The sequence below is a fragment of the Electrona antarctica genome (genome assembly GCF_951216825.1).
Source record: "Electrona antarctica genome assembly, chromosome: 13".
Lineage (NCBI taxonomy): Eukaryota > Metazoa > Chordata > Actinopteri > Myctophiformes > Myctophidae > Electrona > Electrona antarctica.
The window spans coordinates 49,322,432-49,346,477 of record NC_136794.1 but is presented as its reverse complement, the minus strand read 5'-3'; the positions used below and the strand labels follow the sequence as shown (position 1 = coordinate 49,346,477).

Below are 24,046 nucleotides of genomic sequence, written 5' to 3'. Positions count from 1 at the left end.
GAGAATGTGGCGCAAATCTTTGAATATATATTCTTTCCTGGAAAAACATATTTTCAGATGGGGGTCGGAGGCCAATTACATATGATTCTAGGGGTCCTTGACATGAAAATGGTGGTTTGAGAACCACTGACATAGAAACATAGGGGCGACTGTGGCTCAAGAGGTAGAGCAGGTCGTCCAATGATCCAATGTCTACATGTCGAAGTGTCCTTGGGCAAGACACTGAACCCCAAATTGCTCCTGATGTGCTGGTCGGTACCTTGCATGGCTTCCGCCGCAATCGGTGTATGAATGTGTGTGTGAATGGGTGAATGTAATGCACAATCTATGTAAAGCGCCTTGGATAAAGGTGCTATATAAATGCACCATTTAGAAGGGATTTAGAAGACATTTGTAGAACCGTTCCCAGGTCAAAATGGGTTAACATGTACAAGAAAACTAATTAGAAAAATCAATCAATGTATAGTGTTTCATTTCAACAAATTACATCCCCAGTCCTCAGCGTGTTCCTGCAGTAACAAGATTACCTGGAATGCATCCACAACGATTGGCGCCTGTTGTCAGTGGTAAGTAACTACCGGTAAGTACGTTTACTCACGTACCGTCGGGAACCCCTTTTGGTGTTTTTAGCATTATGTTATACTTTAGCTATTGAAAAATAGCAGATCTACAAGCTCATAGCGCGCCACCGAGTGGCGCGTTATGAGCTTGTAGGTCTGCTATTTTTGAAAAATCGAAGAACGACTGACATAGAAACATAGCTTTTTCAGAAAACTGTCAGGCGCTGCCTAATCAAACCCTCTGAGCACCAGCTGCGCGGCTGAGCCCCGCTCGATTTACTGCTGTTTCCAACATGACAGCCATGTACACACACACACACACACACACACACACACACACACACACACACACACACACACACACACACACACACAACACACACACACACACACACACACACACACACACACACACACACACACACACACACACACACACACACACACACAAATTTACAGCTAAACATTGCATTTGAGCGAGAAATAGACAAAACCCGATCCCGAAAATGGATTCTATTCGATGAACTCATGTCCTTGTTTTCCGACAGTGCTCCAGCCCTGCAGCTGGCCAGACGCAGCCATGTTAGGTATCCATGTAATAAGAGGGATAATATCTGGTGGTGAATCACCTTCAGGGTGATTAACCTCCTCGGCTTCGCCTCGGTGGTTAAACTCCCTGTCGGTGAATTATCTCCCGACAACGACCACCTAGCCAGATATTATCCCTTACATAATTATGCTCCTTAATTGACTTACAATGTACTCTGAAACAGCCTCTCAAAGTCACTATTTTAGTACGTAAACGAAGACAAACAAAGTTGATCCAGATCTTCGAATAGTAAAATCAACAAGAAGTTAACTTTTTTATTAAAAAAAACAAACGCTGGTGCTGGGTTTGGTGATGTTCTATTTAATTGTCTGAATAAACTTTATTTGATTGAGAGCTGTTTCAGCGTACAATGTACAGTAAGTCAATGAGGAGCATATTTTGAATTTCTAATCAATGGAGCAATTTCTTGTCCACCTTTGGAGTTACATCATGGCTGTTTGGATGAATGGGCTGTCAAGGCCAGAAAGTAGTGTTTTGCCACTCAGTGGGCGTTCCCGCATAACTTCCAGGTACGATGATGATGATGTCACACGCATACCCTCTATTGTAACCTCGGCTGCATTGAAAATGAGGGCCTTGCCCTCAACTGTATTTCAGAGTATAAATAAAGGTGATGATGATGTCTCTTCAAACGGGGGTCCGCGGTGTCAATTTGGGGGTCCTTGACATGAAAAACTTTGGGAACCAGTACTGGACTTTTAGTGTACTTACTTTCCCGTGCATGAGGAGGCGGATGGTGAGGGTGACGTTGAGACCACCTCCCTCTGACTGGACCTTGTTGGGCTCCATGCTGCTGCAGCGGGGCGTGGCAGGGGGGAGGTGGCGGGGGAGGGGAGGGGGGGGAGGGGTGGGAGGGAGGAGCACGATGGTCCCGGGACGGGAAGGCCGCCTCGGGGTGGAATGGGATGGTACAGCAACCAGCCAGGCACCTGTCGAGACACACACACACATTTTAACCCATTTTGACCTGAGATCAGATTCTAAAAATGGCGGGATCCTGGCAGCACTGTGTATGCCTTGATCCCGCCTCTAGCTGCCGCTGATTGGCCAGGCCGTTTGGTGGCCGGAGCATCAAGTCTGCCTGAGAGTTCCCAGATGGGAGCAGGAGGGGGGGGGGGGACCCAGTGTACTCTCTGCTGCCCCATCTGGCGGAGTCAGGTTAGGTGATGGGTGGTGATCCATCTGAACTGAAGCCGCACCCACAGCTTGTAGTTGTATGATAAAGGGGGAGGGGTTAGGGGAGGGGCTGATAATGTGATGTCACTATATTACTGTTTATTTCATTGGCCCGTTTGACTGTCAAGGGTTCAGCCTCCAGGAAGAAACCCTAAATACAAAGTAAATACACCATTGCACATAAAAACGACCCCAGGGTGTCTAATGAAGTACTGTCACCTCATAGACACATGAAAAACTGGAAAAATGCAAAAATTGTGGCACTCCCTCTTTAGGACACAAATAATATAGGTGCATTAAAGTTACATCTGCAAAATCATGACATGTGTTTTCATGGTACAACAGGCATGTCACTGAGTACTCTATCCATGGGTATAAGTAACAGTACTCAGTACTCTATGGGTATAAGTAACAGTACTCAATCCATGGGTATAAGTAACAGTACTCAATCCATGGGTATAAGTAACAGTACTCAATCCATGGGTATAAGTAACAGTACTCAGTACTCTATGGGTATAAGTAACAGTACTCAGTACTCTATGGGTATAAGTAACAGTACTCAGTACTCTATGGGTATAAGTAACAGTACTCGGTACTCTATGGGTATAAGTAACAGTACTCGGTACTCTATGGGTATAAGTAACAGTACTCAGTACTCTATGGGTATAAGTAACAGTACTCAGTACTCTATGGGTATAAGTAACAGTACTCAATCCATGGGTATAAGTAACAGTACTCAGTACTCTATGGGTATAAGTAACAGCGTCTCCGCCCATATATGAGACGGCTGCCAATTATAGCAGAGACACCACAATTAATACTTTGCCTCCTTTTTGGGCATCCCAAGTTGTTGGAACCTCTAACAACCAGTCTGTGACTCACTCACACACACACACACACACACACACACACACACACACACACACACACACACACACACACACACACACACACACACACACACACACACACACACACACACACACACACACACACACACACACACACACACACACACACACACACACACACACACACACACACACACACACACGTTTCAGGAGGTCATTGGGGACATGGAGAGAGACTTCGTTAACATAATATTTCATTTCAGGGACACTAGGGGGAGCACTTTGATTAACTCGAGCAAATCCCCTGCTGTGTCTGCGGAAATAAATTGCTTTCACTTATTGAAATATTGGGTACCGTCTCTTTGCCAAGAACACTAACCCTCAACCCGTAACGGTCTGGTCCATAATACACTAACCCTAGAACCATAGAACCCTAACCATAGAACACTAACCCTCAACCAGTAACGGTCTGGTCCATAATACACTAACCCTAGAACCATAGAACCCTAACCATAGAACACTAACCCTCAACCAGTAACGGTCTGGTCCATAATACACTAACCCTAGAACCCTAACCATAGAACACTAACCCTCAACCAGTAACGGTCTGGTCCAAGAACACTAACCCTCAACCAGTAACGGTCTGGTCCATAATACACTAACCCTCAACCCGTAACGGTCTGGTCCATAATACACCTGTATTTACCATCCCCCAAACAGCACAGAAACCACTCCATGTCATGACAAATGAGTCTTAGTGCAAAGAGGTAGATCTAGTTGGGGTTTTTTTGCACTACCTAGCAAAAAATAAATGAAACACATTTATAGCCACAGCTGTGACAGTACAACTGGCTGAAATGTCACCAGTGTTAGTAAGAATAGTGCAGCAGCTAGCAGACTCATTTGGGTCGTGACAGGCCTAATGCATCACCTGGACTAACTCCTAACTTTGTGTATGCAGTGTCTTTGCACAGCCCCCCCCCCCCCCCCCCCCCTCCCCCACAATGCAGAGCGCTATGCAGCCGCGTAGTGACTTCCATGAATCTTAACCCATTTTGGGTGGGAACCCCTTGTGGTGTTTTAAACATTGTCATAATTTAGCTATTGAAAAATAGCAGACCTACAAGCTCGTAGCGCGCCACCGAGTGGCGCGCTACGAGCTTGTAGATCTGCTATTTTTGAAAAATCATGAAAATGTGCGCGCAAAACTTTGAATATATATACTTTCACAGCGAACATTTTTAACTCAAATCTTTGCTTCTGTCGGGGTCCCTGGAACAACATATTTTCAGATGGGGGTCGGCGGCCAATTACATATACTTCTAGGGGTCCTTGACATGAAATATTGAGCACCACTGATATAGAAACATGAGGTTTTTCAGAAAATTGATTGATTTAGAAGATTTTAAAATTTCGACGTCAGGTCTAAATGGGTTAAAGATGGAGGGCCCTATTATGCATGTCTTAAGTACCAGGTCTTATTACTTAACTTAAGACCTGGAGGCGTGATCAATGCCATTTGGCTATTCTGAGTGGCCAAACAGCATTGACCACGCCTCTAGGTCTTAAGTTAAGTCATAAGACCTGGTACTTAAGACACACATAATAGGGCCCGGAGTGTCTATGTGGAGTTAACATTTCTCTAATAGGCCCCCAGGTCTGGTTATTATAATATTCATCAGTGTCTATGTGGAGTTAACATTTCTCTAATAGGCCCCCAGGTCTGGTTATTATAATATTCATCAGTCTATGTGGAGTTAACATTTCTCTAATAGGCCCCCAGGTCTGGTTATTATAATATTCATCAGTCTACTGTAAGCCCCCATACTGTATGTCCCCATGTTAGACCCAGAAATGTTGTTAAATGTAAACTGTTATGATTCAAATCATCTATAGGCAGCAGATGAACATTAAGCTTGGTTGCTAATAAGTTGCACGTTGAGTAATTTGAGTTATTAGCATAATATGTTACAAGGCAAAAAGTCAAAATCAAAAAAGTTGCATGTGACATATGAAACTAGGGGATTGTCATGATTCTGAATCCCTTCCAAGCATTAGTTTTGCACAAAAAAACACTCCCTTAGTTGGAAAGGGCTGTGGCTATGGCTACTTGTGGCTACCATGTGATGAGGTTTGGGCACATTTGGGCAAGTGGATATGGCCGAATTTAGCCCAAGGAGTGTTTTTTGTGCAAAACTAATGCTTGGAATGGATTCAGAATCATGAAAACCCCCTAGTTTCCCCTAGTTTCATATGTAGTTTGAAAATAGGCCTAGATACAGATTACCTTGGGCAAAATGAAATCACTGTCCATGGTGCTGAAACACCATTACTGTGTCCTTATTTCATATACAGTACAACATAATGATCACTCAAGTAGTACTACGGTGACAGCTTGGTACCACATCTGACCCCTCCGTACACATCTGACCCCTCCGTACACATCTGACCCCTCCATACACATCTGACCCATCCGTACACATCTGACCCCTCCGTACACATCTGACCCCTCCGTACACATCTGACCCCTCCATACACATCTGACCCATCCGTACAAATCTGACCCATCCGTACACATCTGACCCCTCCGTACACATCTGACCCATCCATACACGACACTCAACTCTACCTCCCCCTGAAACCCAATGACCACTCCACACTCACCAACTTAAATAACTGCCTTACTGACATTAAATGTTGGATGGCACAAAATGATCTCCAACTGAATGACAGCAAGTTTGAGGTCGTACTATTTGGCCCACCTGATTCCACTACTCAAATCCAAAACAATCTCGGCACCCTCTCCACTTCTGTCAAACCCCATGCCAAAAACCAAGGAGTATTTTTTGACTCCGCGTTTAAATTCGATAAACAAATGAATGCAATAGTCAAATCCTGTTTCTCTCACCTCCGCTCCATCTCCAAAATCAAACCATTTCTCTCCACACGACCTTGAAATAGTCATCCACGCACTAATATCATCCCGGTTAGACTACTGTAATGCCCTCTACACTGGGATTAGTCAGTCATCCCTGTCCCATCTACAACTTGTTCAAAATGCAGCAGCCAGACTCCTGACCAGCACCAGGAAGAGAGATCACATCACCCCTGTCCTGGCCTCTCTCCACTGGCTGCCGGTCCGGTTCAGAATCCAGTTCAAAACCCTCCTGTTTGTATACAAAGCCCTTAATGGGCTGGCCCCCTCCTACATCACCGACCTCCTATCCTACCCCCCCTCTACCAGGACCCTCAGGTCAGCAGACAGGGGTCTCTTAGGGGTTCCGCACACCAAAAAGAGGCTCAGGGGCGACCGCGCCTTTGCTGTGGCAGCCCCCACACAGTGGAACAGCATTCCCCTCGCCGTTAGGTCTGCGCCCTCCGTTGAGTCTTTTAAATCACAACTTAAAACATTTTTATATTCACAAGCCTTTGCACCACCGACATGATCTTGCACCTTTCCTTTTTAGATTACTTTGTCCTATTTGCCTGTTGTTTTACTATTGACGTCTTCTGCACTGAATTGTACTGTATTGTATTGTATTGCATTTTATTGTATTGTATTGTATTCCACTATATTCCGCCTTGTGAAGCACTTTGGTACAATGAGAGTTTTTTTAAATGTGCTATATAAATACATTTGATTTGATTTGATTTGATACACATCTGCCCCATCCGTACACATCTGACCCCTCCGTACACATCTGACCCCTCCATAAACATCTGACCCCTCCATACACATCTGACCCCTCCGTACACATCTGACCCCTCAGTACACATCTGACCCCTCAGTACACATCTGACCCCTCCGTACACATCTGACCCTCCATCCGTACACATCTGACCCTCCATCCGTACACATCTGACCCCTCCGTACACATCTGACCCCTCCGTACACATCTGACCCCTCCATCCGTACACATCTGACCCCTCCGTACACATCTGACCCCTCCATCCGTACACATCTGACCCATCCATACACATCTGACCCCTCCGTACACATCTGACCATCTGACCCCTCCGTACACATCTGACCCCTCCATACACATCTGACCCCTCCATACACATCTGACCCATCCGTACACATCTGACGCCTCAGTACACATCTGACCCCTCCGTACACATCTGACCATCTGACCCCTCCGTACACATCTGACCCATCCGTACACATCTGACCCATCCGTACACATCTGACCCCTCCGTACACATCTGACCATCTGACCCATCCGTACACATCTGACCCCTCCGTACACATCTGACCATCTGACCCCTCCATAAACATCTGACCCCTCCGTACACATCTGACCCCTCCGTACACATCTGACCCCTCCATACACATCTGGCCATCTGACCCCTCCGTACACATCTGACCCCTCCGTACACATCTGACCCCTCCGTACACATCTGACCCCTCCGTACACATCTGACCCCTCAGTACACATCTGACCCCTCCGTACACATCTGACCCCTCCGTACACATCTGACCCATCCATCCGTACACATCTGACCCCTCCGTACACATCTGACCCCTCCGTACACATCTGACCCCTCCATACACATCTGACCCCTCCATACACATCTGACCCCTCCGTACACATCTGACCCCTCCGTACACATCTGACCCCTCCGTACCTCCGTACACATCTGACCCATCCGTACACATCGGACCCCTCCATACACATCTGGCCCATCCGTACACATCTGACCCCTACGTACACATCTGACCCCTCCGTACACATCTGACCATCTGACCCCTCCGTACACATCTGACCCCTCCGTACACATCCCACGGTATTAGCCGGAAAACGCTCTCGCTAATCCCGCCCACGTCCAACTTCTCGTCTTAGTTTTAGTCGACAAAATCAGCACTGCATCTGAAGTGGACTCCGTAGCGAGGCAACTGTATCTATATTTAAACAATGTCAGGTGGAGAGTCAGAGGGAAATTAATGCATGCACAATTTGAACGCACACACACACACACACACACACACACACACACACACACACACACACACACACACACACACACACACACACACACACACACACACACACACACACACACACACACACACACACACACACACACACACACACACAATTATTAAGCAAATTTAAGAGAGAAAGAGCTTCATGACTCGTTTGTTTTAATGACCTTGGCATTTCAGTGGCTTCCACCAGGCAGAGTGTTCTACTGTCACCGCCTGGAATAGAACCTCTGATCTCGCCTCTATATTCATTCATTAACTTCGCCTAACCCCTAATCACCTCCCTCGCTTTTTTTAGAATGCCCAAATGTGTCTTTAATGGCCTACTTTCAGAGCTCCAAAAGTTAATGCCAACCGGCCTGGGCCGTGGCTCAGTGGTCCAGGCACCGTGGCTGGTAATCCAGTCTGGCAGTGTGCCGCGGGTTCGACTCCCGATCCCGACGGCCTTTACTGCATGTAAAGCCCCCCACCCCATCTCTCTCCCCCATATTTCCTGTCAGCCTACTGTCTGTCCCTCTATAAAAAATATAAAATAAAGGCGAAAGCCGCAAAAAAAAAAAGTTAATGCCAACCTTTTGACACAAATATCCATTGTGCCAAATATTCAGAGCTTCTGAGCCAAAACAAATGAATGAAGGTGGAATGCAAATCACTTTATCCCATTTAGGTCGGGAACCCTTTTGGTAGGGCATTCCACTCATTTTCAACATTTTACTATGTCATTAATATACCTTAGAGCTGTTGTGTGGAAATAATCAAAAAGTCCCCCCATTCTGTGTTTCCTAGAACTAGAGGTCTGAAAAAAACATTAACATGGTGAAACACATCTTGATGATGTCATCAAGATGTGTTTCACCATGTTAATGATTTTTTTCATAATTACAGTTCTAGGAAACACAGAATGGGGGGACTTTTTTATTATTTCCACACAACAGCTCTAAGGTATATTAATGACATAGTAAAATGTTGAAAATGGGTGGTTTTCCCCTTTAAGCATTATGTTATGCTTTAGCTATTGAAAAATAGCAGATCTACAAGCTCGTAGCGCGGCACCTGTGTTATAATTTAGTCTTAGAATTAGTTCCTCCCGGTCCTGAACATTGGGGTGACGAGTCTCCTCTAAAACAAAAATACATCGCTTGGATGCACCTGGGACGTATCCTCAGTGCTATATCCCAAGGTCATCAGGGTTTCGGGTCTCCCAACATCATACCCCTCACTCAGGTGACCCAGCCGGGGTGATCAAGTCCCGACTGACGTCCCAGTATCTACCCTCGATCAGTCCCACTAGGGACCAGTAGCTACCCTCGGTCAGTCCCATTAGGGAAAAACCAGGGCCACACAATCCGTTCCTCCTGAACGACTCTGCCGGGAGGTACCATTCCCTCTCCATTTACTCCGGTCCCTAGAGACCCTTCTTGCTCCCTGCCAGCCGACACCCATCTGGCTTAGGTCTTCTTTGGCCTCCCTCTCTTCCTCTTTCCACCTTCTGGCATCCATCCAGTCCATTGCCACAACATGCCGGTCTCTCTCTTGGCAGACGGAGTATACGTGCCCAGCCATTCTCCTTCTCCTTGCAGAGACGATGTCAGACCGTGGTGCTCCCCCTGCCCTCTTCATCACCATCATTTAGTTAGTTCTCCTTTCAGAGACGATGTCAGACCGTGGTGCTCCCCCTGCCCTCTTCATCACCATCATTTAGTTAGTTCTCCTTTCAGAGACGATGTCAGACCGTGGTGCTCCCCCTGCCCTCTTCATCACCATCATTTAGTTAGTTCTCCTTTCAGAGACGATGTCAGACCGTGGTGCTCCCCCTGCCCTCTTCATCACCATCATTTAGTTAGTTCTCCTTGCAGAGACGATGTCAGACCGTGGTGCTCCCCCTGCCCTCTTCATCACCATCATTTAGTTAGTTCTCCTTGCAGAGACGATGTCAGACCGTGGTGCTCCCCCTGCCCTCTTCATCACCATCATTTAGTTAGTTCTCCTTTCAGAGACGATGTCAGACCGTGGTGCTCCCCCTGCCCTCTTCATCACCATCATTTAGTTAGTTCTCCTTTCAGAGACGATGTCAGACCGTGGTGCTCCCCCTGCCCTCTTCATCACCATCATTTAGTTAGTTCTCCTTTCAGAGACGATGTCAGACCGTGGTGCTCCCCCTGCCCTTCTCATCGCCATCATTTAGTCACAAGCTCTTATAATACTTTTCATTGGTTAAATAGTTATAAAACTCAGACAGACATTTTAGGCCTGACGTCGAAATTAAAAAAAATGTAATAATATATATTCAAAGATTTGAGGCAGATTTTCACGATTTTTCAAAAATAGCAGACCTACAAGTTCATGAGCTTGTAGTTCTGCTATTTTTCAATAGCTAAAGTATAACATAATGCTTTAATCCATTGAGACCTGGAACGCATCCATGTCACGTTAGCGTTAGCGTTTTAAACATTATGTTATAATTTAGCTATTGAAAAATAGCAGATCTACAAGCTCATAGCGCGCCACCGAGTGGCGCGCTATGAACTTGTAGGTCTGCTATTTTTGAAAAATCGTTAAAATGTGCCTCAAATCTTTCCGAAAATTGTCATGATTTAGAAAACTTTTATTTTTAAATTTCGACGTCAGGCCTGAATGGGTTAAAACACCAAAAGGGGTTCCCGCCCAAAATGGGTTAAACGTTAACCAAACGTAGGACAAACGTTTCCAAATGTGTCAAACATTGTGAAATGAGTCCATGCGTAGAACATTGTGACACATTGATTTATTTATCCTAATAAAAAGGCTGCTTCTTGTTTTTCTTTCATTCATTCAGACGCGAGACACTCCGAAATGAATATAAAAAAATCACACCTGTGTGAACTGAGTGGTGCAAATCCCCCCCCCACCCCTCTCTCTCTCTCTCATTAGCAGGCAACAGTGCATCTCTCTGTCTCTGTTTCTGCCACGACAGCGCCCCTACTGGTACTCATGAGTCACACATGAGTCACACATTAACACGAGTCACATAGGTTAACACGAGTCACATAGGTGAACACGAGTCACATAGGTTAACACGAGTCACACAGGTTAACACGAGTCACACAGGTTAACACGAGTCACATAGGTTAACACGAGTCACATAGGTTAACACGAGTCACATAGGTTAACACGAGTCACATAGGTTAACACGAGTCACATAGATTAACACGAGTCACATAGGTTAACACGAGTCACATAGGTTAACACAAGTCACATAGGTTAACACGAGTCACATAGGTTAACACGAGTCACATAGGTTAACACGAGTCACATAGGTTAACACGAGTCACATAGGTGAACACGAGTCACATAGGTGAACACGAGTCACATAGGTTAACACGAGTCACATAGGTGAACACGAGTCACATAGGTTAACACGAGTCACATAGGTTAACACGAGTCACATAGGTTAACACGAGTCACATAGGTTAACACGAGTCACATAGGTTAACACGAGTCACATAGGTTAACACGAGTCACATAGGTTAACACGAGTCACATAGGTTAACACGAGTCACATAGGTTAACACGAGTCACATAGGTTAACACGAGTCACATAGGTGAACACGAGTCACATAGGTTAACACGAGTCACATAGGTTAACACGAGTCACATAGGTTAACACGAGTCACATAGGTTAACACGAGTCACATAGGTGAACACGAGTCACATAGGTGAACACGAGTCACATAGGTTAACACGAGTCACATAGGTGAACACGAGTCACATAGGTTAACACGAGTCACATAGGTGAACACGAGTCACATAGGTTAACACGAGTCACATAGGTTAACACGAGTCACATAGGTAGGTGAACACGGACATTGCTGTTCCTTGGAGTGGTTGCACCACTCGAAATAATAATAATAAACAAAAGGATTGTGGGATAGAAAGGTTGGGAGCACTCGATCTTACCAATACAACAATACACCATAAAACGATTCTCCTACAACACCAGCATCTAACATTGTGAGGTTATTACACTTTGTCCAAACTGCCGGCTCCTGCACACATTCAATTTTGTAGATAAGTTCAAAGATAAGATAAGATCAAAGTATTCTTCCATCGGGTTATCTGCCATCTGTGCTGGCTGCACGACTTCCACGTTAAGCTCCGCTTGGCTGGAGGGGATTTTCTTTAAGCTAACTTTGGATCCGTCCACCCGCGTCGGACACAAACCCAAACGGTCCTTCCAGCTTTCAAAAGGATAATGTGTGCTCCCTGCTTTTAAAAGTAAAGTGGGCAAAGGCTCATTCATTTACATAGGAGCCACACAGTGGAACAGCCTGGAAACCAGGGTTAAACTGACATCCAATTTGAGGACATTTAAACAGAAGACTAAACAATGGCTACTGGAAAAGGTTCCCCTATAAAGGGTCATCTTAGAGGGACGGATAGGGACGTACATGTTGTGTTGTGTATGTAATGTATATGTACTGTTATGTATTTGTGATGTATTTTAAAGTATTGTTCCGTTCAGTGTGAAGAGGACCTCAGTGGAAAGTCTCTGGACTTTACTGTGAAATCCTTGAATCGCTGATTATAATGTTGTATTATGATTGCTTTTCTAAATAAATCAAATCAAATCAAAAGTCCAATGCACAGTAAATAATAATTTACGGGGTCCATTACGAGTCAATTAGTCGACTTGATACTGTACGTGATACTGTACGTGGCACTCATTTATTTCGGTGAATCAGATTCATTCTGTCCCAGAAGACACTGCAAGTTTTAGGAAAGCAATTATCTTTTTCACATTTGACAACGTCAAAGACAACAGCAGCAACACACAGGATGACTTCATCACTGATGTGACAGATTGGCACAAAGAATTGAAGAGACGAAGCCAAGGAAGGCAATTCAGCAGATCTGAAGATACCCAGGGCGTTCCGTCATGTTGACAACTTGACATTTTGCTAAAAAGCAGCTAATGGATTCATACAGTACAAATGTAGTGGCTAAATACAGTCACTACATTTACTTGATCATATACTGTAGCTGTCCATCATTTACAACGACGTCAGCTACTATACGGTAGGTCAATTATTAAACTAACGATATAATCTTTTTTTAATAAAAAATTTTTAACATGCAAACCCTGCCAGGAACAACTTCTCTTGTTCCATATATTCTATCCCCTCCTGAGATATGACCATAATTTTGTAATTTCAAGTGATATTTATCCTTAAATGCGTCACGTCTCTGTTTGGTGCGTGCGTGCGTGCGTGCGTGCGTACGGTTGTAATGCACGTAACTCGAGAACCGTTTGACCTACCGACGGTTCTCCAGAACCACCACAAAAGGCTCTGGCCAGGCTCTGCCAGTGGGCCTAATGACTGAGGCCAACTCAGCCAAATGTTTAGGAGCAATATAAACGTGTGTGTGTGTGTGTGTGTGTGTGTGTGACGCGGCTTGACCTGTTGTAGCGCCACCATGAAACTTGAAAACTGTCAAGTGGCATTTCTTCCAAAGCCTAGTGGGAATATGCATGCACAGTTTCACCACAATCGGACGCTGCGTTGAGTAGTTGTGGCGATTTGTACAAAACGGTTACAAAGCGGGCTACTCCTGAAAAGTTTAGAAGCCAATCGTAGCCAATGAGGGTGGATTATGAGAAATCAAACAAACCCGTCTTGATCACATGATTATGAAGAAGATGTGTACCGATTTGCGTGAAATTTGGATAAAATCTGAAGGAGTAATATTAGAAAATGTGTTTTACATATGTCGGCCTCCTGGTGGCGCTATAAAGAGCAGATGTGAAAAATTCCAGGCAAAGGTTTTTCCTTGGCCTCTAGGGAGTTGGCATACAAAGTTATCCACAGATCCGTGCAGTTAGAGGTAAAATCACTTTTTGGCCAGTTATAGCGCCACCATGAGGCTGAGTTGAAAATGTTCACATGGCATTTCTTCCTCGTCCTAGTGGGAATGTGCGTGCACCATTTCACGGAAATCCCATGATGTGTTCATGATTTGCAGCATTTTGTTTGAAACTGAGCACTCCTGCGAACTTTGGAAGCCAATCTTAGCCAATCAGGGTGTAGTCTGAGAAATATGAAAGACCCGTTTCGTTGAATGGCTCTAGAGAGACTGTGTACCAATTTGCGTGATGTTTGGACAAAATCTGTAGGTGTACTGTCCAAAAACTTGTTTTGCACAAAGCGGCCTCCTGGTGGTGCTATAACAGGCCGTTCTGGAAATTTTGGGGCAGAGGTTCATCGTTGGCATCCAGGGAGTGTGTGTGCAAAATTTGGCATCGACCGGGTTAACGGTGCCGGAGATTAGCTGTTCACAGACGGAAGGACGGACGGACGGACAGACGGACACACACACACACACACGGACACACGGACAGACGGACGGAGTGCAAAACATACTCTCTCCCCATGCCTTCGGCCTGGTGGAGACAATAAACATCTATAAACGAGGAATCAAGTCAGCTGCCAAACTGCAGTGGCTGCAGGTGATTTGGAAAAAATGCATTGCTGAGGAGACGCTGGAGCTGAATTGGGCCTGAAGAAAACAGCGACCTTGGACCTTGGTCGACCAGAAGAACCTGCGAGGTTCCTCATTGACAGTAATGTTATTTACAGTTTTTTTTACCAATTAAAACCCGGGAAAGCATCTGTCACTTAAAGGAGCATTCAGTGATTTGGGTGATTTGGACAACCACCCGGTCCGCCCCGGTAACAAAATGTGCACATGCACACGCTCTACAGTGGGGGGAAGTGCAACAGGCCAACAGCATGTGCCCCCACTCGATCATGATTGGAGGAAGGCCCCTCTCATCCTGATTGGATGAAGGCTTTGCCACCCGACACCAAAACTAGGGTTTTTTGACCCCAGTGGCTCATTGGGGACAGGGAGGAACTCCTTATATGGTCAGCACACTCTATAGTAGGGAGGATTATCCAAAAAAAAAGAAAAAATAAGTGATATTTGAATGAAGTGAAATCACTGAATGCTCCTTTAAGATTTTTAACCACTTTAGCCATTATTTTATACTTTATAAAATAGTGAGAATTTGCATGTGCACATATATTAAATTGAAAAATGTTAACGCCAATCTTTGCTTCTGGGGGTCCCTGGAACTAAATATTTTGAGATGGTAGTCAGTGGCCAAATATATACAACTTTGGGGGTCCTTGACACGAAACAGTTTGAAAACCACTGACATATATTAGAAACATGTGTTTTTCAGAAAAGTGAATGTGAATACAAAAGCTACTGTGTCTCATAAACAAATCAGCACCTTTGCATTTACCAAAATAAAAGGGAAGTTTTCAGGGCCGAGTGAGAAATAAATAACTTCACTATTCCCTCAGAGCGTTCATATCATTTTCATCTTCCTCTTTTTGTGACTTTAACCTTTTCCAACCAGTCGTACGACGAAGTGTCCTTGAGCAAGACTCTAATTGCTCCTGATGTGCAGGTTGGTGCCTTGCATGGTTTCCCAACGGCATCGGGGTGTGAATGTGTGTAAGAAAGGGTGAATGCATGTAATGCACAATCTCTGTAAAGGGCCTTGGATAAAGGCTGGGTGGGTGGGTGCGTCTGAGCACGAAAACAGCATGGTTGTTTTTCACCACCTGTGCGCAACCTAACACACACACAAACACACACATTAACTGTATATATGGTGATTTTGGGTGTGCCAGTACAGTACAGTACAGTACAGTACAGTACAGTACAGTACAGTACAGTACAGTGACCCCCACACGGTAACTCAGTTATTTCTCAACCGTTTCGGACGTGGGGCGGCTCGCCGGAATCGGGCTGGCACCCTGGAACCCCCCCTGGAACCCCCCCCCCCCCCCCCCTGGGGACCCCCACACGGAGTTGCACCACACACGGGTGTGATTTTCATTTTAAACAGAAACTGCACTTTCAGGTTTGGGACACCAAATTGTACTGCCGGTGCGCGGATTAGGAAACACCTGGTCATGTCTGGTCAAAGCACAAGTGTTTGTGACGACTGACCAGTGATGCTCTGGCTGGAGTATAAAACTGTCACTTTGGGGCACGGTGGCACAGTTGGTAGTGCTGTCGCCTCACAGCTAGAAGGTCCTGGGTTCGATTCCCGCTCAGGACGCTGTGAGTGCTGGCGGCTTGTTTCCTCCTCTCCGTCATCAGTACCCATACCCGAAGGCGGGGTTGGCGAAAGGGCCTTTCTGTGTGGAGTTTGCATGTTCTCCCAGTGCCCCCTAGGGTAGGTACCCTCACAAAAAACATGCAGTAATCCTGGTCTCTAAACTGCCTCCCCCTGGCCAGTCGGGGCGCCTGATGGAGGGGAAAGGAACTGGTCTCTATACTGCCTCCCCCTGGCCAGCCGGGGCGCCTGATGGAGGGGAAAGGAACTGGTCTCTAAAACGACCTCCCCCTGGCCAGCCGGGGCGCCTGATGGAGGGGAAAGGAACTGGTCTCTAAAACGACCTCCCCCTGGCCAGTCGGGGCGCCTGATGGAGGGGAAAGGAACTGGTCTCTAAACTGCCTCCCCCTGGCCAGCCGGGGCGCCTGATGGAGGGGAAAGGAACTGGTCTCTAAACTGCCTCCCCCTGGCCAGCCGGGGCGCCTGATGGAGGGGAAAGGAACTGGTCTCTAAACTGCCTCCCCCTGGCCAGCCGGGGCGCCTGATGGAGGTGAAAGGAACTGGTCTCTAAACTGCCTCCCCCTGGCCAGCCGGGGCGCCTGATGGAGGGGAAAGGAACTGGTCTCTAAACTGCCTCCCCCTGGCCAGCCGGGGCGCCTGATGGAGGGGAAAGGAACTGGTCTCTAAACTGCCTCCCCCTGGCCAGCCGGGGCGCCTGATGGAGGGGAAAGGAACTGGTCTCTAAACTGCCTCCCCCTGGCCAGCCGGGTCGCCTGATGGAGGGGAAAGGAACTGGTCTCTAAAACGACCTCCCCCTGGCCAGCCGGGGCGCCTGATGGAGGGGAAAGGAACTGGTCTCTAAAACGACCTCCCCCTGGCCAGTCGGGGCGCCTGATGGAGGGGAAAGGAACTGGTTGGAATAACGTGTTCCTTCCACGCGCTACGTCCAAGGTTCATGCACCTCCTGGTCCCACAGCACCTCAAAGGCCCTTAAAACTAGGCTCCAGACTTCCCAAAACAAACTGGTCAGGCTCCTACTGGGCCTCACCCCCCGAACCCACCTCACCCCTGCCCACTTCGACAGGCTGGAATGGCTTAGGGTCGACGACAGAGTACAGCATCTTGCAATGGGTCTGGTCCACAAGATTCGATACACCACCAAGATACCCATGTACCTGTCTAAATACTTCCTTAATGTTAACGAAGTCCACACCCACAACACCAGAGGGAGTGCAACGAACCATGTACAACCCAGATTCGGCACAAACAAGGGACTAAATTATTTTCGCTCCTATGCCACCAAAATGTGGAACGCCCTACCAACAGTCATTAAGACATGCGAATCCCTTGACTCCTTCAAAACCGCTCTCAAAGGGCACCTACGGATGGCTGCAATTCGAAACTGGCCCCCGTAAAATCTGAAGTTTGTGCTTGAAATGTACTGTAATTCTGCAAACTGTTAATAAATATTTCAATCAATCAATCAATCAACCAGGGAAACTCCCCCCTGTCAGGTGTAAAGGAGCAACTTGGACACTCAGGCATGAAGGAAGCATGAGTTCAAGTCCGTTGCTCTCCCCATGTCCCCCATATATGGGGACTAGGTTGGTGGAGGGTGTGTAGAGCCCAGGATCACATTAGATAATTGACACAGCGGTGAAAATGGGTTACAAAATCGTGGGATAAAAATTATATATATATAAAATAAAATAAACTGTCACTTTTACACACTGCAGACCAGTGTTGTTTCCGTCGACAAAAAATGTTCGTCGACTACCTTTTTTCACTGACGGAAACTAAATGGAAACTAAATGAAAACTAAGCTATGACGACTAAGACTAAATATACTGATAATTTCGTCAACAAATAAAAACTAGACTAAAATGTTAGGAAGGGACTAGTGGACAAGAGATCCAGTATAAGTCATTTTACACTTGGTTGCATGCTGAAAATAGCAGATCTACAAGCTCACAACACGCGTTGTGAGCTTGTAGATCGGCTATTTTCAGCAAGTGTAAAATCAGTCATTACGACAGTAATCAAGGCCAGCCAAAATACATTTTAGTCGACTAAATCAACTGTAGATTTAGTCAACTAAAATCTTATGTTTAGTCGACTAAAACTAGACTAACACTAAAACATTCCAGGTGACTAAAATGTGACTAAAACTAAAATGAAAACTATTCAAAAGACTATGACTAAAACTAAAATCAAAATTTGCTGGTAAATAAACATCTATAAACGAGGAATCAAGTCAGCTGGCAAACACAGTGGCTGCAGCTGATTTGGAAAAAAGGCATTGCTGACAGTGGCGTGCACAGATAGACACTAGGGGGTGCTAGAGCACCCCCTGCCCTTTTGGCAATGTGCCCTTTTGAAAAAAAAAAAAAAAAAAAAACTTTTTAAAAAAAATAGCAGACCTACAAGCTTGTAGATCTGCTATTTTTCATTAACTAAAGCATATCATAATGCTAACACCAAAAGGGGTTCCCGCCCAAAATGGATTAAGGCAACCGGCCGGTTCCACGCGCTGCACAAGGTGCCCTTTTTTAACTTGAGCACCTGCCCCTCTAAATGTCTGTGCACGCCACTGATTGCTGAGGAGACGCTGGAGCTGAATTGGGCCTGAAGAAAACAGCGACCTTGGACCTTGGTCGACCAGAAGCAGGGCTGGACTGGCCACAGGACGTACCGGGCATATTCCCGGTGGGCTGCGACCGTAGGGGGGCCGCCCCGCGGGGGCCGCGGTGGCCGCGGTGGCTCAGGGGTAGAGTGCCTGGATGGGAACCGCAAGGTTGCCAGTTCAAACCCGGGCTCCCCCAGAGTTACTGTCTAAGTGTCCTTGAGCAAGACACTGAACCCCTAATTGCTCCCGATGTGATAGTTGGTGCCTTGCATGGTTTCCGCTGCCATCGGTGTGTGAATGGGTGAATGTAATGCACAATCTATGTAAAGCGCCTTGGATAAAGGCGCTATATAAATGCACCATTTACCATTTACCATTGCCATGATAAAAATAAAGAAATAAATAAAAACATAAAATAAAACTTTTTTTTTGACAGGCAGTCCAATAGGCGGCAGGCCACCAGGAAAGGTCCGGGCGTGCTTCCATTATGCCATCATGATAATTTCACTGTACCTGTATCAGTGAGTGACAAATAAACCCTCTACAAAAGGGTTGTGTACAGTAGTTGTCTGTTGGTTTGTATCATTTATGTTGTTCTGTAAAAGTGGTGGTATTAGGGGCTTGTTTGTTTGTGTGTGCCTCGACGGAGCGGGCGGTAGAGTTTCTGCTATCTGCGCGCTGGTTGTGGTGGGGCCGGTCTGGGCCAAATTCACGCTAAAATGACCGGGCCGAGTTTTTGTCCCAGGGGGTCCCTGGAACTAAATATTTTGAGATGGTAGTCAGTGGCCAAATATATATAATATAATTTTGGGGGTCCTTGACATGAAACAGTTTGAAAACCACTGACATATATTAGAAACATATGTTTTTCAGAAAAGTGTTAGGATTTAGAAGACATATATTTGGTAGAATCGGCATCAGGTCTAAAATGGGTTAATGAGCAATGATATGCACTCAATGTCATGTGAATATAAAAGCTACTGTGTCTCATAAACAAATGAGCACCTTTGCATTTACCGAAATAAAAGGGAAGTTTTCAGGACCGAGTGAGAAATAAATAACTTCACTATTCCCTCAGAGCGTTCATATCATTTTCATCTTCCTCTTTTTGTGACTTTAAACTTTCCAACCAGTCGTACGACGAGCGCAGTTTGACCATCGACTAGAATGAGTGAGGACGTGCAGTGCAGTGCCAAGCCAGATCTGACCACCGCCACGGTCAGATATGGCCCTGGAGGGCCGGCGAGAGAAGACCGAGGAGACTGGGAAGACAGAGTCGTGGACATCTACATGTCTGCAGACTTCCCTGAACGCAGAAACCCCAACCAGGCCGGCGTGCGGCAGGATGCGGCACGGAACAACACAGCACCACAGCAGCATGGAGGTACAGTATAGATACTGTATTCTACCAGTACTGTATTCTACCCGTTCTATTAGATGGTTTTAACCCATTTTGACCTGAGATCAGATTCTAAAAATGTCTTCTACATCCTGACAGTTTTCTGAAAAAGCTATGTTTCTGTGTCAGCCGTTCTTCGATAAAAAAAGAATAAAATAAAATAAAATGTTAGGGACTAGTGGACAAGATCTACAAGCTTGTAGATCAGCTATTTTCAGCAAGTGTAAGCATCAAGGCCCGCCAAAACACATTTTAGTCGACTAAATCAACTGTAGATGTAGTTGACAAAAATCTTATGATTTCTAGTCGACAAAAACTAGACTAACACTAAAACATTCCAGATGACTAAAATGTGACTAAAACTAAATTAAAACGTTACAAGAGACTAAAAAACTACTGACTAAAACTAAAACTAAAATAGAAATTTGATGCCAAAAACAACACTGGAGGCTGCATGTAATTTTGTTCTATGATGCCTGGAGAAGAACCCAGGTTTGTTTTGGAAGTCTGAATAATGTTGTATATAATTTTGTTGGCTGTTCACTAAGCAGTGTTGTTTTTGCCAGCAAATTTCTATTTTAGTTTTAGTCATAGTCCCTTGTATAGTTTTCAGTTAGTTTTAGTCACATTTTAGTCACCTGGAATGTTTTAGTGTTAGTCTAGTTTTAGTCGACTAAATATCATAAGATTTTAGTCGACTAAATCTACAGTTGATTTAGTCGACTAAAATGCATTTTGGCGGGCCTTGATGCCGTCGTAATGACTGTTTTTACACATTGTAGATCTGCTATTTTCAGCATGCAACCAAGTGTAAAATGACTTATACTGGATCTCTTGTCCACTAGTCCCTTCCTAGCATTTTAGTCTAGTTTTTATCTGTTGACAAAATTGTCAGTATATATATTTAGTCTTAGTTTTAGTTTTCATTTAGTTTCCATTTAGTCAGTGGAAATTTATTTTATTTTATATAATTTATCTTCCCCCCCGAGCTTTTTTCACATTTTTTATATAACTACATTGCAAAAGAAGTAGCATTACTTTAGATAGTGCAGAAACATAATTGCCTTCCTTGATGAGCATCAACGACCATCATCACCTGGGCACAGTCACAGACACACACAGCTCCCCTCTACAGTCACAGACACACACAGCTCCCCTCTACAGTCACAGACACACACAGCTCCCCTCTACAGTCACAGACACACACAGCTCCCCTCTACAGTCACAGACACACACAGCTCTCCTCTACAGTCACAGACACACACAGCTCTCCTCTACAGTCACAGACACACACAGCTCTCCTCTACAGTCACAGACACACACAGCTCCCCTCTACAGTCACAGACACACACAGCTCCCCTCTACAGTCACACACACACACACACAGCTCCCCTCTACAGTCACAGACACACACAGCTCCCCTCTACAGTCACAGACACACACAGCTCCCCTCTACAGTCAGACACACAGCTCCCCTCTACAGTCACAGACACACACAGCTCCCCTCTACAGTCACAGACACACACAGCTCCCCTCTACAGTCAGACACACAGCTCCCCTCTACAGTCACAGACACACAGCTCCCCTCTACAGTCACAGACACACAGCTCCCCTCTACAGTCACAGACACACACAGCTCCCCTCTACAGTCACAGACACACACAGCTCCCCTCTACAGTCACAGACACACACAGCTCCCCTCTACAGTCACAGACACACACAGCTCCCCTCTACAGTCACAGACACACACAGCTCCCCTCTACAGTCACAGACACACACAGCTCCCCTCTACAGTCACAGACACACACAGCTCCCCTCTACAGTCACAGACACACACAGCTCCCCTCTACAGTCACAGACACACACAGCTCCCCTCTACAGTCACAGACACACACAGCTCCCCTCTACAGTCACACACAGCTCCCCTCTACAGTCACACACAGCTCCCCTCTACAGTCACAGACACACACAGCTCCCCTCTACAGTCACAGACACACACAGCTCCCCTCTACAGTCACAGACACACACAGCTCCCCTCTACAGTCACAGACACACACAGCTCCCCTCTACAGTCACAGACACACACAGCTCCCCTCTACAGTCACAGACACACACAGCTCCCCTCTACAGTCACACAGCTCCCCTATACAGTCACAGACACACACAGCTCCCCTCTACAGTCACAGACACACACAGCTCCCCTCTACAGTCACAGACACACACAGCTCCCCTCTACAGTCACAGACACACAGCTCCCCTCTACAGTCACAGACACACACAGCTCCCCTCTACAGTCACAGACACACAGCTCCCCTCTACAGTCACAGACACACAGCTCCCCTCTACAGTCACAGACACACAGCTCCCCTCTACAGTCACAGACACACACAGCTCCCCTCTACAGTCACAGACACACAGCTCCCCTCTACAGTCACAGACACACAGCTCCCCTCTACAGTCACAGACACACAGCTCCCCTCTACAGTCACAGACACACAGCTCCCCTCTACAGTCACAGACACACAGCTCCCCTCTACAGTCACAGACACACACAGCTCCCCTCTACAGTCACAGACACACACAGCTCCCCTCTACAGTCACAGACACACACAGCTCCCCTCTACAGTCACAGACACACACAGCTCCCCTCTACAGTCACAGACACACACAGCTCCCCTCTACAGTCACAGACACACACAGCTCCCCTCTACAGTCACAGACACACAGCTCCCCTCTACAGTCACAGACACACACAGCTCCCCTCTACAGTCACAGACACACACAGCTCCCCTCTACAGTCACAGACACACACAGCTCCCCTCTACAGTCACAGACACACACAGCTCCCCTCTACAGTCACAGACACACACAGCTCCCCTCTACAGTCACAGACACACACAGCTCCCCTCTACAGTCACAGACACACACAGCTCCCCTCTACAGTCACAGACACACACAGCTCCCCTCTACAGTCACAGACACACACAGCTCCCCTCTACAGTCACAGACACACACAGCTCCCCTCTACAGTCACAGACACACACAGCTCCCCTCTACAGTCAGACACACACAGCTCCCCTCTACAGTCACAGACACACACAGCTCCCCTCTACAGTCACAGACACACACAGCTCCCCTCTACAGTCACAGACACACACAGCTCCCCTCTACAGTCAGACACACACAGCTCCCCTCTACAGTCACAGACACACACAGCTCCCCTCTACAGTCACAGACACACACAGCTCCCCTCTACAGTCACAGACACACACAGCTCCTCTCTACAGTCACAGACACACAGCTCCCCTCTACAGTCACAGACACACACAGCTCCCCTCTACAGTCACAGACACACAGCTCCCCTCTACAGTCACAGACACACACAGCTCCCCTCTACAGTCACAGACACACACAGCTCCCCTCTACAGTCACAGACACACACAGCTCCCCTCTACAGTCACAGACACACACAGCTCCCCTCTACAGTCACAGACACACAGCTCCCCTCTACAGTCACAGACACACACAGCTCCCCTCTACAGTCACAGACACACACAGCTCCCCTATACAGTCACAGACACACACAGCTCCCCTCTACAGTGCTCTACTACTGAAAGTGAATCTCATTTCTCTCCAAAAGTGCTTGAATATGATGGAATATGACTAAAGCTCACATTTCACATCACACACCATAATGCACTAGTCCCCCTAAAAAAAAAGAAAAAAG

General features: G+C 46.3%; 1 protein-coding gene across 11 annotated transcripts in view; it reads right to left on the bottom strand.

Moving 5' to 3' along the window:
* Positions 1 to 24,046, bottom strand: part of LOC306935893 (poly(rC)-binding protein 3) — a 256,803-nt gene that overhangs the window by 55,510 nt on the left and 177,247 nt on the right. For all 11 annotated transcript variants that reach the window (XM_079519204.1, XM_079519205.1, XM_079519208.1 and 8 more), the window contains exon 6: positions 1,882 to 2,099. In XM_079519204.1, the coding sequence (XP_079375330.1) occupies positions 1,882 to 1,959 (78 nt within the window). In that variant the 5' untranslated portion in view covers positions 1,960 to 2,099. The remainder of the gene's footprint in view (positions 1 to 1,881; positions 2,100 to 24,046) is intronic.